This window comes from Salmo salar, chromosome 03, assembly GCF_965601325.2.
Source record: "Salmo salar chromosome 03, fSalSal1, whole genome shotgun sequence".
Taxonomy (NCBI): domain Eukaryota; kingdom Metazoa; phylum Chordata; class Actinopteri; order Salmoniformes; family Salmonidae; genus Salmo; species Salmo salar.
The window spans coordinates 2,245,941-2,260,628 of NC_138293.1; the positions used below are offsets into that span (position 1 = coordinate 2,245,941).

Here is a 14,688-nt window from a genome sequence, read left to right on the forward strand (position 1 = left end):
AAATGGCTGTGTGATTATTTGTGTCTATGTACTCTCCCACCTAGCCCAGAGAGGTTAACTGGTGCCTCCGCACCTTGACTCTGTACCAGTACCCCCTGTATATAGCCTCATTAACGTTATTTTATTGTTGCTCATAAATATATATATATATATATTTTTCATTTTTGGTTTAAAAAATGTATTTGTATTTATTTTTTTATTGTTTACTTCAGTTTATTTAGTAAATACTTAACACTTCTTTTTTCTTAAAACTGCATTGTTGGTTAATCATTTTATTGTCTACTCCTGTTGTATTCAGTGCACGTGACAAATAACATTTGATTTGATTCGATTTTTGATGTAAATGTTGATTATGTATCTACCTGCCCAGGGTCTACAGTTGACAACTAGCTAGCTGACTAAATCTGGCACATTTACAGAATGGTTTTTTTTCTACTTTATTCAGACACTTGGAAACAGAAGTGGAGAAGTGGGAGTGACATCAGGAAGGCTTGAATCGAGGCTTGAACCTCAGTCTCCGGTGCGGAGAGCCATATATGTGGCTGTTCCTGAGAACATCAGCGCTATAGAACATGACCTCTGCTCTCCCTGGCTGAACTCTGCTCCCCCTGGCTGAACTCTGCTCCCCCTGGCTGAACTCTGCTCCCCCTGGCTGAACTCTGCTCCCCCTGGCTGAACTCTGCTCCCCCTGGCTGAACTCTGCTCCCCCTGGCTGAACTCTGCTCCCCCTGGCTGAACTCTGCTCCCCCTGGCTGAACTCTGCTCCCCCTGGCTGAACTCTGCTCCCCCTGGCTGAACTCTGCTCCCCCTGGCTGAACTCTGCTCCCCCTGGCTGAACTCTGCTCCCCCTGGCTGAACTCTACTCCCCCTGGCTGTCCACTCACCGGTTTGCAGCCTGGGTAAGTGTCCACCTGGTCCCCTGAGGGTTTGGAGGTAGATTTCTTCATACAGATGAAACCATGCTGGTTCTCACACACCTGGGTAGCCCACCTGCCCTGCTGCAAGACAGACACAGTCACACAGGACACCGTCAAGGAGGGAGAGGTTGGTGTGGTTGTGAATGGGTGGTTTGGGTTAGGGTTAGGGAGTGTTAGGGTTAGGGAGTGTTAGGGTTAGGGGGTGTTAGGGTTAGGGGGTGTTAGGGCCAGGGTTAGGGGGTGTTAGGGCCAGGGTTAGGGAGTGTTAGGGTTAGTGAGTGTTAGGGTTAGGGGGTGTTAGGGCCAGGGATAGGGGGTGTTAGGGTTACGGAGTGTTAGGGTTAGGGGGTGTTAGGGTTAGGGAGTGTTAGGGTTAGGGAGTGTTAGGGTTAGGGGGTGTTAGGGCCAGGGTTAGGGGGTGTTAGGGTTAGGGAGTGTTAGGGTTAGGGGGTGTTAGGGTTAGGGCCAGGGTTAGGGAGTGTTAGGGCCAGGGTTAGGGGGTGTTAGGGCCAGGGTTAGGGAGTGTTAGGGTTAGGGGGTGTTAGGGTTAGGGAGTGTTAGGGTTAGGGAGTGTTAGGGTTACGGAGTGTTAGGGTTAGGGAGTGTTAGGGTTAGGGAGTGTTAGGGTTAGGGGTTGATAGGGCCAGGGTTAGGGGGTGTTAGGGTTAGGGAGTGTTAGGGTTAGGGGGTGTTAGGTTTAGGGCCAGGGTTAGGGAGTGTTAGGGTGAGCGGGTGTTAGGGCCAGTGTTAGGGAGTGTTAGGGTTAGGGGGTGTTAGGGTTAGGGAGTGTTAGGGTTAGGGGCAGGGTTGGGGAGTGTTAGGGTTAGGGAGTGTTAGGGTTAGGGAGTGTTAGGGTTAGGGTCAGGGTTGGGGAGTGTTAGGGTTAGGGAGTGTTAGGGTTAGGGAGTGTTAGGGTTAGGGGGTGTTAGGGTTAGGGTCAGGGTTGGGGAGTGTTAGGGTTAGGGAGTGTTAGGGTTAGGGGGTGTTAGGTTTAGGGCCAGGGTTAGGGAGTGTTAGGGTGAGCGGGTGTTAGGGCCAGTGTTAGGGAGTGTTAGGGTTAGGGGGTGTTAGGGTTAGGGAGTGTTAGGGTTAGGGGCAGGGTTGGGGAGTGTTAGGGTTAGGGAGTGTTAGGGTTAGGGACTGTTAGGGTTAGGGTCAGGGTTGGGGAGTGTTAGGGTTAGGGAGTGTTAGGGTTAGGGAGTGTTAGGGTTAGGGGTGTTAGGGTTAGGGGGTGTTAGGGTTAGGGGGTGTTAGGGTTAGGGGGTGTTAGGGTTAGGGGGTGTTAGGGTTAGGGGGTGTTAGGGTTAGGGGGTGTTAGGGTTAGGGGGTGTTAGGGTTAGGGGGTGTTAGGGTTAGGGGTGTTAGGGTTAGGGGGTGTTAGGGTTAGGGGGTGTTAGGGTTAGGGGGTGTTAGGGTTAGGGGTGTTAGGGTTAGGGTCAGGATTAGGGGGTGGCAGGTAGCTTTGTGGTTAGAGCGTTGGGCCAGTAGGTTAGGTTGCTACATTTTACATTTTTTTCATCTAGCCTGTCTGGGCTAGGGGGCAGTATTTTCACGGCCGGATAAAAAATGTACCCAATTTAAACTGGTTACTACTCTTGCCCAGAAAAAAGAATATGCATATTATTAGTAGATTTGGATAGAAAACACTCTGAAGTTTTAAAAACTGTTTGAATGGTGTCTGTGAGTATAACAGAACTCATATGGCAGGCAAAAACCTGAGAATATTCCAAGTAGGAAGTGGCCTGTCTGAGAATTTGTAGTTCTTCTTTTGATTCTCTATCGAAACTACAGTATCTGTGGGGTTACGTAGCACTTTCTAAGGCTTCCATTGGCTCTCTAAAAACTTCAGAAAGCGGATTGAGGCGTCTCCTGTCTCTGGGCAGAGTATAGTTGCTCAGTTTCTCAGTGGTCTGCCTGGTGACAAAGAGATAGTATATGCGCATTCACGAGACCACACTGTTTTTCTTTTCCTCTTTGAATGAATACACTATTGTCCAGTTGGAATATTATCGCTATTTTATGAGAAAAATACCATACAAATGTATTTTAAACAGCGTTTGACATGCTTCTAAGTACGGTAATGGAACATTCAGAATTTTTTTGTCTCGAAATGCGCTCGCGCGTTACCCTTTGGATAGTGACCTGAATGCACAAACAAAACAAAGGTTTTTGGACATAACTATGGATTATTTGGAACAAAAACAACATTTATTGTGGAAGTAGCAGTCCTGGGAGTGCATTCTGACGAAGATCAGCAAAGATAATACAATTTTTCGAATACTAATTCTGAGTTTAGTGTGCCCTGAACTTGGCGGGTGTCTGAATAGCTCACCGTGATGGCTGAGCTATGTACTCAGAATATTGCAAAATGTGCTTTCGCCAAAAAGCTATTTTAAAATCTGACATAGCAATTGCATAAAGGAGTTCTGTATCTATAATTCTTAAAATAATTGTTGTGTATTTTGTCAACGTTTATGATGAGTAATTTAGTTAATTCACCGGAAGTTTTTGGTGGGAATACATTTTCTGAACATCACACGCCAATGTAAAAAGCTGTTTTTTTATATAAATATGAACTTCATTGAACAAAACATGCATGTATTGTATAACATAATGTCCTAGGAGTGTCATCTGATGAAGATCATCAAAGGTTAGTGCTGCATTTAGCTGTGGTTTGGGTTTTTGTGACATATATGCTTGCTTGGAAAATGGCTGTGTGATAATTTTTTGGCTTTGTACTCTCCTAACATAATCTAATGTTTTGCTTTCGCTGTAAAGCCTTTTTGAAATCGGACAATGTGGTTAGATTAACGAGAGTCTTATCTTTAAAATTGTGTAAAATAGTCGTATGTTTGAAAAATTGTAATTATTGCATTTTGGAGTTGTTAGGGTTAGGGGCAAGGTTAGGGGGTGTAAGGGTTAGGGGGTGTTAGGGCCAGGGTTAGGGCTTGTAAGGGTTAGCGGCAGTGTGGAGGGGGGGTGATGGTACCATACCTCTCCCCTGACCAGGACACAGTTGCCCCCCATTGGCATGGCTTCCTCCCACCTGGTGAAGGTGACAGCAGATTGGTCGCTCCAGTCAAACAGTAGTGACGTCTTGACATCGTTCATCCCGATCCACAGCTCGTCAGCAGCCGCTGGGACAGAGGAAGAGAGGTGGGAGAGTTGGAGTTAGCCTTTTCACTGACTGTCTAACGTGTGAGCGTATCTGTGTTTCACTGACCATATCCCAGCTGTGACATCACAAAGCTGTGCTGCTCAATGTTGTGGATGCTGGCCAGGTCGCCTCCGTCCTTCCGACATTCCGTCTGAGCCTCTGTCCAGGTCTTCTTAGTACGCTGGAGGAGGAAGCACCTGGCAGCGTAGGGAATCCACGGACTGGAGCAGAAACCTGTCTCTTCTGTTTATCACCAACACAGGGAAACACATTGTAGAAATACAAGAAATACACCGCCCATAATAAACAAAATAATACAAAAATGAACTGGACTAAAAAGGACTGAAAGTAATTAAAACAAACTGTACAAGATTGAAATGGACTAGACTAGACTGGACTAAAATGGACTGAACATAATTAAAACAAACTGTACAAGATTGAAGTGGACTAGACTGGATTAAATTGAGCAGAGTAGAACGGCGTGTTGGATCTGGGTAAACAGGGGTTATAGGGAGGTCTTTCTGACAGAACTACCTGGGTGAATGGGCGTGAAGGTGGGTCTTTCTGACAGAACTACCTGGGTGGACAGGGGTTATAGGTGGGTCTTTCTGACAGACCTACCTGGGTGGACAGGGGTTATAGGGAGGTCTTTCTGACAGACCTACCTGGGTGGACAGGGGTTATAGGGAGGTCTTTCTGACAGACCTACCTGGGTGAATGGGGGGTTAAGGTGGGTCTTTCTGACACACCTACCTGGGTGAATGGGGGTTATAGGGAGGTCTTTCTGACAGACCTACCTGGGTGAATGGGGGGTGTAGGTTGGTCTTCCTGACAGACCTACCTGGGTGAACGGGGGTTATAGCGAGGTCTTTCTGACAGACCTACCTGGGTGAATGGGGGTTATAGGGAGGTCTTTCTGACAGACTTACCTGGGTGAATGGGGGGTGAAGGTGGGTCTTTCTGACAGATGTAGCCATGTTTCTTGGAGCACAGGGAGCTCTGCCAGTAGGACTGCTGAGCTGGGTCAACCAGTCCACACATCTGACCAGGATCAGAGAGAGGGTGACCTACAGACAAACAACAACAACAGCTATGTCACTACACCTGAAGACTAACAGCTATGTCACTACATCTGGAGACTAACAGCTATGTCACTACATCTGGAGACTAACAACTATGTCACTACATCTGGAGACTAACAGCTATGTCACTACATCTGAAGACTAACAGCTATGTCACTACATCTGGAGACTAACAGCTATGTCACTACACCTGAAGACTAACAACAGCTATGTCACTACACCTGGAGACTAACAACAGCTATGTCACTACACCTGAAGACTAACAGCTATGTCACTACATCTGGAGACTAACAACAGCTATGTCACTACACCTGAAGACTAACAGCTATGTCACTACATCTGAAGACTAACAGCTATGTCACTACATCTGGAGACTAACAGCTATGTCACTACACCTGGAGACTAACAGCTATGTCACTACATCTGAAGACTAACAGCTATGTCACGACATCTGAAGACTAACAACAGCTATGTCACTACATCTGAAGACTAACAACAGCTATGTCACTACACCTGAAGACTAACAGCTATGTCACTACATCTGAAGACTAACAACAGCTATGTCACTACATCTGAAGACTAACAACAGCTATGTCACTACATCTGAAGACTAACAGCTATGTCGCTACATCTGAAGACTAACAGCTATGTCACTACATCTGAAGACTAACAGCTATGTCACTACATCTGAAGACTAACAACAGCTATGTCACTACACCTGAAGACTAACAGCTATGTCACTACATCTGGAGACTAACAACTATGTCACTACATCTGAAGACTAACAACTATATCACTACATCTGGAGACTAACAGCTATGTCACTACATCTGAAGACTAACAGCTATGTCACTACATCTGGAGACTAACAGCTATGTCACTACATCTGAAGACTAACAGCTATGTCACTACATCTGGAGACTAACAACTATGTCACTACATCTGAAGACTAACAGCTATGTCACTACATCTGAAGACTAACAGCTATGTCACTACATCTGAAGACTAACAGCTATGTCACTACATCTGAAGACTAACTGCTATGTCACTACATCTGAAGACTAACAACTATGTCACTACATCTGAAGACTAACAACAGCTATGTCACTACAACTGAAGACTAACAGCTATGTCACTACATCTGGAGACTAACAGCTATGTCACTACATCTGAAGACTAACAGTTATGTCACTACATCTGGAGACTAATAGCTATGTCACTACATCTGAAGACTAACAGCTATGTCACTACATCTGAAGACTAACAGCTATGTCACTACATCTGAAGACTAACAGCTATGTCACTACATCTGAAGACTAACAGCTATGTCACTACATCTGAAGACTAACAGCTATGTCACTACATCTGAAGACTAACAGCTATGTCACGACATCTGAAGACTAACAGCTATGTCACTACATCTGAAGACTAACAGCTATGTCACTACATCTGAAGACTAACAGCAACAGAAATAGTAACACTATCAAATGTTTAATGTTCTCACCAGAGTCCCATCTAAAATGCCAAAGGGTTCACCTGGTCCCCTATATAGAGTAACTGACCCTGGTCATTTTCCCCTATATAGAGTAACTGACCCTGGTCCCCTATATAGTGTAACTGACCCTGGTCCCCTATATAGAGTAACTGACCCTGGTCCCCTATATAGTGTAACTGACCCTGGTCCCCTATATAGAGTAACTGACCCTGGTCCCCTATATAGAGTAACTGACCCTGGTCCCCTATATAGAGTAACTGACCCTGGTCCCCTATATAGTGTAACTGACCCTGGTCCCCTATATAGAGTAACTGACCCTGGTCCTTTTCCCCTATATAGAGTAACTGACCCTGGTCCCCTATATAGAGTAACTGACCCTGGTCCCCTATATAGAGTAACTGACCCTGGTCCTTTTCCCCTATATAGAGTAACTGACCCTGGTCCCCTATATAGAGTAACTGACCCTGGTCCCCTATATAGTGTAACTGACCCTGGTCCTTTTCCCCTATATAGTGTAACTGAACCTGGTCCCCTATACAGAGTAACTGACCCTGGTCCCCTATATAGAGTAACTGACCCTGGTCCCCTATATAGAGTAACTGACCCTGGTCCTTTTCCCCTATATAGTGTAACTGACCCTGGTCCCCTATATAGAGTAACTGACCCTGGTCCCCTATATAGTGTAACTGACCCTGGTCCCCTATATAGAGTAACTGACCCTGGTCCCCTATATAGAGTAACTGACCCTGGTCCCCTATATAGAGTAACTGACCCTGGACCCCTATATAGAGTATCTGACCCTGGTCCCCTATATAGAGTAACTGACCCTGGTCCTTTTCCCCTATACAGTGTAACTGACCCTGGTCCCCTATATAGAGTAACTGACCCTGGTCCTTTTCCCCTATATAGAGTGACTGACCCTGGTCCAAAGTAGTGCAGCATGAAGGGCATAGTGTGAAGGTGAGGACTCACCAGAGTCCCAGCGGAAGTAGCGTAGAGGCTTCCCACTGATCCACTGCCACCCACTGTCCTCTTCCAGAGCATTCAGCCCCGTCCACAGTGGAGCACCCTGTCTACCATACAGGCCTGTGTGTGTGTGTGTGTGTGTGTGTGTGTGTGTGTGTGTGTGTGTGTGTGTGTGTGTGTGTGTGTGTGTGTGTGTGTGTGTGTGTGTGTGTGCATAAGAGAAGGAGATAAAGTTGCATATGACATAAATAGTCCATGTACACAAATAGTACACAAATAAACACACTAGTACATGAACAGTACACAAATAAACACACTAGTACATGAACAGTACACTAATACACACACTAGTACATGAACAGTACACAAACACACTGGTACATGAACAGTACACTAATAAACACACTAGTACATGAACAGTACACAAACACACTGGTACATGAACAGTACACAAATAAACACACTGGTACATGAACAGTACACAAATAAACGCACTGGTACATGAACAGTACACAAATAAACACACTAGTACATGAACAGTACACAAATAAACACACTAGTACATAAACAGTACACAAATAAACACACTAGTACATGAACAGTACACTAATACACACACTAGTACATGAACAGTACACAAACACACTGGTACATGAACAGTACACTAATAAACACACTAGTACATGAACAGTACACTAATAAACACACTGGTACATGAACAGTACACTAATAAACACACTGGTACATGAACAGTACACAAATACACACACTGCTTGAGTTTGACACGCCTGATGCGTGTGAATGTGAGCGTGGCCACCGGGTGGCGCTACCTGCTACGAAGGTCTGCTCGTGGGGTTCGGTGATTGAGGCCAAGTCTGCTCCCTGCTGTTGGCAGCTGGTCCGAGCCTGGTGCCAGGTCAGGGCAGAGTGGAGGTTCACCTGGTAGAATGTACCTGTGACCGGGTTCTTATGCCAATGCTCCATAGCTGCAGAGGGATGGGGGGGAGAGATGTACAGATTCAGTGAGCATAGTCTTGTTATTGAGAAAGGTTGCCGTAGGCAGACCTGGCTTTTCAAGAGAAGACAGGCTATTGGCACACTGCCCACAAAATGAGGTGGAAGCTGAGCTGCACTTCCTAACCTCCTGCCAAATGTATGACCATATTAGAGACACATATTTCCCTCAGATTACACAGATCCACAAAGAATATCTATTGGGTGAAATAGATTTGTGACCTGTTGCCACAAGAAAAGGGCAACCAGTGAAGAACAAACACCATTGTAAATATTTTCCCTTTTCTACTTTAACTATTTGCACATCGTTACGACACTATATATAGACATAATATGACATTTGAAATGTCTTTATTATTTTGGAACTTGTGTGAGTGTAATATTTACTGTTCACTTTTTATCCATTTCACTTCCCTTGGCAACGTTAACATATGTTTATCAAGCCAATAAAGGAATTGAATAGAGAGAGCGAGAGAGCGAGAGAGCGAGAGAGCGAGAGAGCGAGAGAGCGAGAGAGCGAGAGAGCGAGAGAGAGAGAGAGAGAGAGAGAGAGAGAGAGAGAGAGAGAGAGAGAGAGAGAGATGCATCTAACAACTGTGTAGATTGACACAGAGTAAGTAACAGATGTAATACTCACATTTGGATGGACAAATGCCCCACAATTCATTGTCTTGGTAGTTTGTTTCAATGGCACACCAAAGCCGTCTATCAGAGGAGTCTATCGAGGTGCAGTCTCCATACCATTGGTCTTTGTACCGGAAAGGAAACTGACAGGGACGGCCAAACGCGTTTCCTTCGATGGTAAAGAGCTCTGAAAAGGGGATAGTGGTTACTGTGGGTACTGTATGTAGCTCAGTGTGACGTGGGACCCCAAGGATTTTACTATATTAGTGTGTCTGCCATCTTGCCTCCCTGTGTGACCTTGTTGGGGAACACGGCCTTCTATACTAACACTCTTACGGGAATCTGGCTGTGAGTGTGTCCCTGTGTTACTGTACGTTGTGGATTCACAGGGAAAAATGACGTTTCTTTTCAATAAAATGTACTGTCTGATGTAGTTATATGTAACCTGTAAAATATACTGTCTGATGTAGTTATATGTAACCTGTAAAATATACTGTCTGATGTAGTTATATGTAACCTGTAAAGTATAAAATGTACTGTCTGATGTAGTTATATGTAACCTGTAAAGTATAAAATATACTGTCTGATGTAGTTATATGTAACCTGCTTCTTTTGAAGTGTGTTGAGACTTGGTCCATTTTGTCCAAAATCCATTTTACAATCCTAAACAATGAGAACCTTGTGTTTGTAATCCCGTACCTCTGTGGGTCCTTGAGCAGGGGCCGTCCGTTGTACCAGAGATGATCCAGCGACTCCGAGGCCCCGTGTCTCTGGACAGCACCAGATCATTGTTGTCGTTGACGTGGAGGTACAGAGTCTGTCCTTTCAGGGTGAGCAGTGTGTTGTTACTACACTCCCACTGCTGAAGGTGGCTGTTCTCATCACAGTCAGAATTCACCAGGGTACTACCCTCTGTCTTCCCAGAAACCCCAGCACACTTCCTAATGTTGGTGTAGTAGAGACGTCCCTCTGACACCCAGCGTGCCAGATCCTGTCTAACGCCACTTGCTGCATTGAAGAGATTGAAGGGACCGTCTACAAAGAAAAATTACAACAATCACTAACCAGCATTGAAGAGATTGAAGGGACCGTCTACAAACAAAAATTACAACAATCACTAACCAGCATTGACATAATAGGCAAACATTTGAACACTTTAATTGAACCCTCTTTCATGAGGACTTTTTAACAGTCGTAGGGCTACATAAAACTGTTATAGGGCTACATAACACTGTTATAGAGCTATATAAAACTGTCATAGAGCTATATAACACTGTCAGAGAGCTCCATAAAACTGTCATAGGGCGCCATAAAACTGTCATAGGGCTCCATAGCACTGTCATAGAGCCATATAACACTGTCATAGAGCTATATAACACTGTCATAGAGCTATATAAAACACTGTCATAGGGCTACATAACACTGTCATAGGGCTACATAACACTGACATAGAGCTCTATAACACTGTCATAGAGCTACATAACACTGTTATAGAGCTATATAAAACACTTTCATAGGGCTACATAACACTGCCATAGAGCTCTATAACACTGTCATAGAGCTACATAACACTGTTATAGAGCTATATAAAACACTTTCATAGGGCTATATAACACTGTTATAGAGCTATATAACACTGTCATAGGGCTACATAACACTGCCATAGGGCTACATAACACTGTCATAGGGCTACATAACACTGTCATAGGGCTACATAAATCCTATTAAGGCCAGGCACCACACCCTCATAGGATATTATTTTTCCTTAATCAATATCACAATCAACTTTTACCAGTTGAATGTAAACACAAATCTACTACTTTTAAGTATAAAGAAAATCTGCAGTATGCTATTAACATATGCAAATTAGGCATTCTCAATAAATATGTGCATATTTGCATATGGTGGAAATCCATTTTTCTGGACACTGGATGAAGTCAGACTAAATATTTAGTTTTTTGTTTTGTTAAGACACTCCAGAACCGGACTTGTTCAGAGCAGATACTGAAAACCAAGTTAAAAGATACCAAAAACAATTTAGTCCAATCAATGTTGGTAAAAATCATGTGGCAATTCCTTGGAACTGATTTCTGTGTGTGTGTGTGTGTGTGTGTGTGTGTGTGTGTGTGTGTGTGTGTGTGTGTGTGTGTGTGTGTGTGTGTGTGTGTGTGTGTGTGTGTGTGTGTGTGTGTGTGTGTGTGTGTGTGTGTGTGTGTACTTGCGCAACAATGAACAAGCTAAGTTAGCTAGCTAGTTAACATCAGCTTACGAGGTTACATCCAGGCTACGTATTGAACTTCCTCTCAGGCCAGTGGAAAAACATAGTAACGTATGGTTAGATCAGACTCGCTGTTTCTCTCGTTCAGGTGTTGACACAGAGGGGCGCTGTTGCCCATGCTAGGATGTTTTCCGTGGGAGATACATTCAGCCACTTGTGAATTGAATGAAAATTGTGAAAACACAGAGAGACTAAAGATAAAAATGATAAAATAATGTATTTTTTGTTGGTAAATTATTTGGTGAAGCGTGGCTTCCCTTGGCATCCATGAATACACGTCATTGCCCACACATACAATACAATTGTCTGTAAGGTCCCTCAGTCTAGTAGTACATTTAAAGCACTGATTTAACCACAAAGACCAGGGAGGATTTCCAATGCCTCACAAATAAGGGCACCTATTGGTAGATGGGTAAAAAAAAAATAGCAGACATTGAATATCCCTTTGAGCATGGTGAAGTTATTAATTACACTTTGGATGGTGTATCAATACACCCAGTCACTACAAAGATACAGGACTCCTTCCTAACTCAGTTGCCGGAGAGCAAGGAAACAACTCAGGGATTTCACCATGAGCCGAATGGTGACTTGAAAACAGTTACAGAGTTTAATGGCTGTTATAGGAGAAAACTGAGGATGGATCAACAACATTGTAGTTACTCCACAATACTAACCTAAATGACAGAGTGAAAATAAGGAAGCCCACAGAGAATAAAATATTTCAAAACATGCATCCTATTTGCAGGCACTAAAGTAATACTGCAAAATATGTGGCAAAGAAATAAATGTTTTCTCCTGAATACAAAGCGTTATGTTTGGGGCGAATCCAACACAACACATCACTGAGTACCACTCTTCATATTTTCAACAATGGTGGTGGCTGCATCATGTTATGGGTATTTTAATTTAATTTTTTTATTTAACAAGGCAAGTCATTTAAGAACAGATTCTTATTTACAATGACGGCCTACCATGGCCAAACCAGTGCACCGCCCTATGGGACTCCCAATTACGGCCTGGATTTCAACCAGGGACTGTAGTGATGCCTCTTGCACTAAGATCTAGTGCCTTAGACCGCTGGGCCACTCGGGAGCCCACTCGGTATGCTTGTAATCGTTAAGGACTTGGCAAAACTCAGAAACTTTTTGTCAAAAAATTATGCAGAAAATGTATCCATGCTTTTGACACTTCTAGATTACTGGAATGCTCTACTTTCTGGCTACCGGGATAAAGTACTAAATAAACTTCAGTTAGTGCTAAACACGGCTGCTAGAATCTTGACTAGAACCCCCAAATGTTATCATATTACTCCAGTGCTAGTCTCTCTACACTGGCTTCCTGTTAAGGCAGATTTAAAGGCTTAACTGTTAACTTACAAAGCATTACATGGGCTTGCTCCTACCTATCTCTCTGATTTGGTCCTGCCGTATATACCTACACGTACACTACAGACACAAGACACAGGCCTCCTTACTGTCCCTAGAATTTCTAAGCAAACATCTGGAGGCAGGGTTTTCTCCATGTGAGACACAGACTCTGTCTCGACCTGTAAGTCTTTACTTTTTTTGAAGACTCATCTCTTCAGTAAGTCCTATGACTGAGTGTTGTCTGGCCCAGGGATGCGAAGGTGAACGGAAAGGCACTGGAGCGACGAACCGCCCTTGTCTCTGCCTGGCTGGTTCCCCTCTCTCCACTGGGATTATTTGCCTCTGACCCTATTACGGGGGCTGACTCACTGGCTTACTAGTGTTCTTCCATGCTGTCCCTAGGAGGGGTGCATCACTTTAGTGGGTTGAGTCACTGACTCCTTGCTGTCCCCAGTCCACCTGGTGCTGCTGCTGCTCCAATTTCAACTGTTCTGCCTGCGGCTATGGAACCTTGACCTGTTCACCGGATGTGCTACCTGTCCCAGACCTGCTGTTGTTGACTCCCTCTCTCTACCGCACCTGCTGTATCTAACTCTGAATCCTGAGGTGCTGACCTGTTGCACCCTCGACAACCACTGTGATTCTAGGGAGCCTTTCTAGGGAGTTTTTCCTAGCCACCGTGCTTCTACATCTGCACTGCTTGCAGTTTGGGGTTTTAGGCTGGATTTCTGTATAGTACTTTGTGACATTGGCTGATTAAAAAGGGCTTTATAAATACATTTGATTGATGAACAACATTCCTGTTTCAGGTGTAAACTAATAACCAATGAGATAAACAACATACCTGTTTCAGGAGCCCCCAGGGTGGTTTGAATGAAGAGCATCAGTACAGTTATCATGATGGTTGTCATGGTCCCAGTAGGGTTGTGCCTGACATACAGACCTCCTACAGCAGAGTGGAGTGTTCTGTGCGACTGGGTCTGCTATTTATTAACCATCAAGTTCTCTGTCACATGACATCTTTTTTTCTTCTCTATCAATGGATGTTGTTGTGACATTTCAACACTTTTCTGGTGAATGGGAGGTGCACTGACACCCTCGATCAGCCAACATGTACTCACTACGTCAGGGTTTACGATTCGCTGAAAACACTGTGGTGTTGAAAATAATATATACCACAAGTCATGAGTCAATAGTCAATTTCTGGGCCCCGAATGGCATCCTATTCCGATATAGAACCCTGTGGGCCCTGGTTAAAGGTAGTGCACTACAAAGGGAATAGGGTGCCATTTAGGATGTAAATCACTAACCAATGTCTGTTCATCCCAACAGGTTAGATGGTTATTACAACAATGTAAAGTAAGCCTACGTGTCATCTCATTAGCTACAATAACCAGCACAATAGGAGCATCCCAAATGGCACCCTATATAGTGAATAATAAGGTGCCATTTGGGACGCTAACCTATACCTGGCTAACGGCTAGCTGTCAGACTATACCTGGCTAACGGCTAGCTGTGAGACTATACCTGGTAACGGCTAGCTGTCAGACTATACCTGGCTAAGGGCTAGCTGTCAGACTATACCTGGCTAAGGGCTAGCTGTCAGACTATACCTGGCTAACAGCAAGCTGTCAGAATATACCTACTAACGGCTAGCTGTCACACTATACCTGGCTAACAGCTAGCTGTCAGATTATACCTGGCTAACGGCTGGCTGTCAGACTATATCTGGCTAACGGCTAGCTGTCAGACTATACCTGGCTAACGGCTAGCTGTCAGACTATACCT

General features: G+C 44.4%; 1 protein-coding gene across 1 annotated transcript in view; it reads right to left on the bottom strand.

The window, feature by feature from the left end:
- LOC106585517 (macrophage mannose receptor 1) overlaps positions 1 to 13,925 on the bottom strand; it is a 56,719-nt gene extending 42,794 nt beyond the window's left edge. The window contains exons 1-9 of the mRNA XM_082973173.1: positions 13,745 to 13,925; positions 9,955 to 10,290; positions 9,269 to 9,442; positions 8,448 to 8,603; positions 7,624 to 7,737; positions 5,004 to 5,141; positions 4,141 to 4,317; positions 3,912 to 4,054; positions 885 to 998 (exon numbers count right to left, since the gene is read on the bottom strand). Of these exons, the coding sequence (XP_082829299.1) occupies positions 885 to 998; positions 3,912 to 4,054; positions 4,141 to 4,317; positions 5,004 to 5,141; positions 7,624 to 7,737; positions 8,448 to 8,603; positions 9,269 to 9,442; positions 9,955 to 10,290; positions 13,745 to 13,811 (1,419 nt within the window). The 5' untranslated portion in view covers positions 13,812 to 13,925. The remainder of the gene's footprint in view (positions 1 to 884; positions 999 to 3,911; positions 4,055 to 4,140; positions 4,318 to 5,003; positions 5,142 to 7,623; positions 7,738 to 8,447; positions 8,604 to 9,268; positions 9,443 to 9,954; positions 10,291 to 13,744) is intronic.
- Between the last annotated feature and the right edge of the window lie 763 nt (positions 13,926 to 14,688).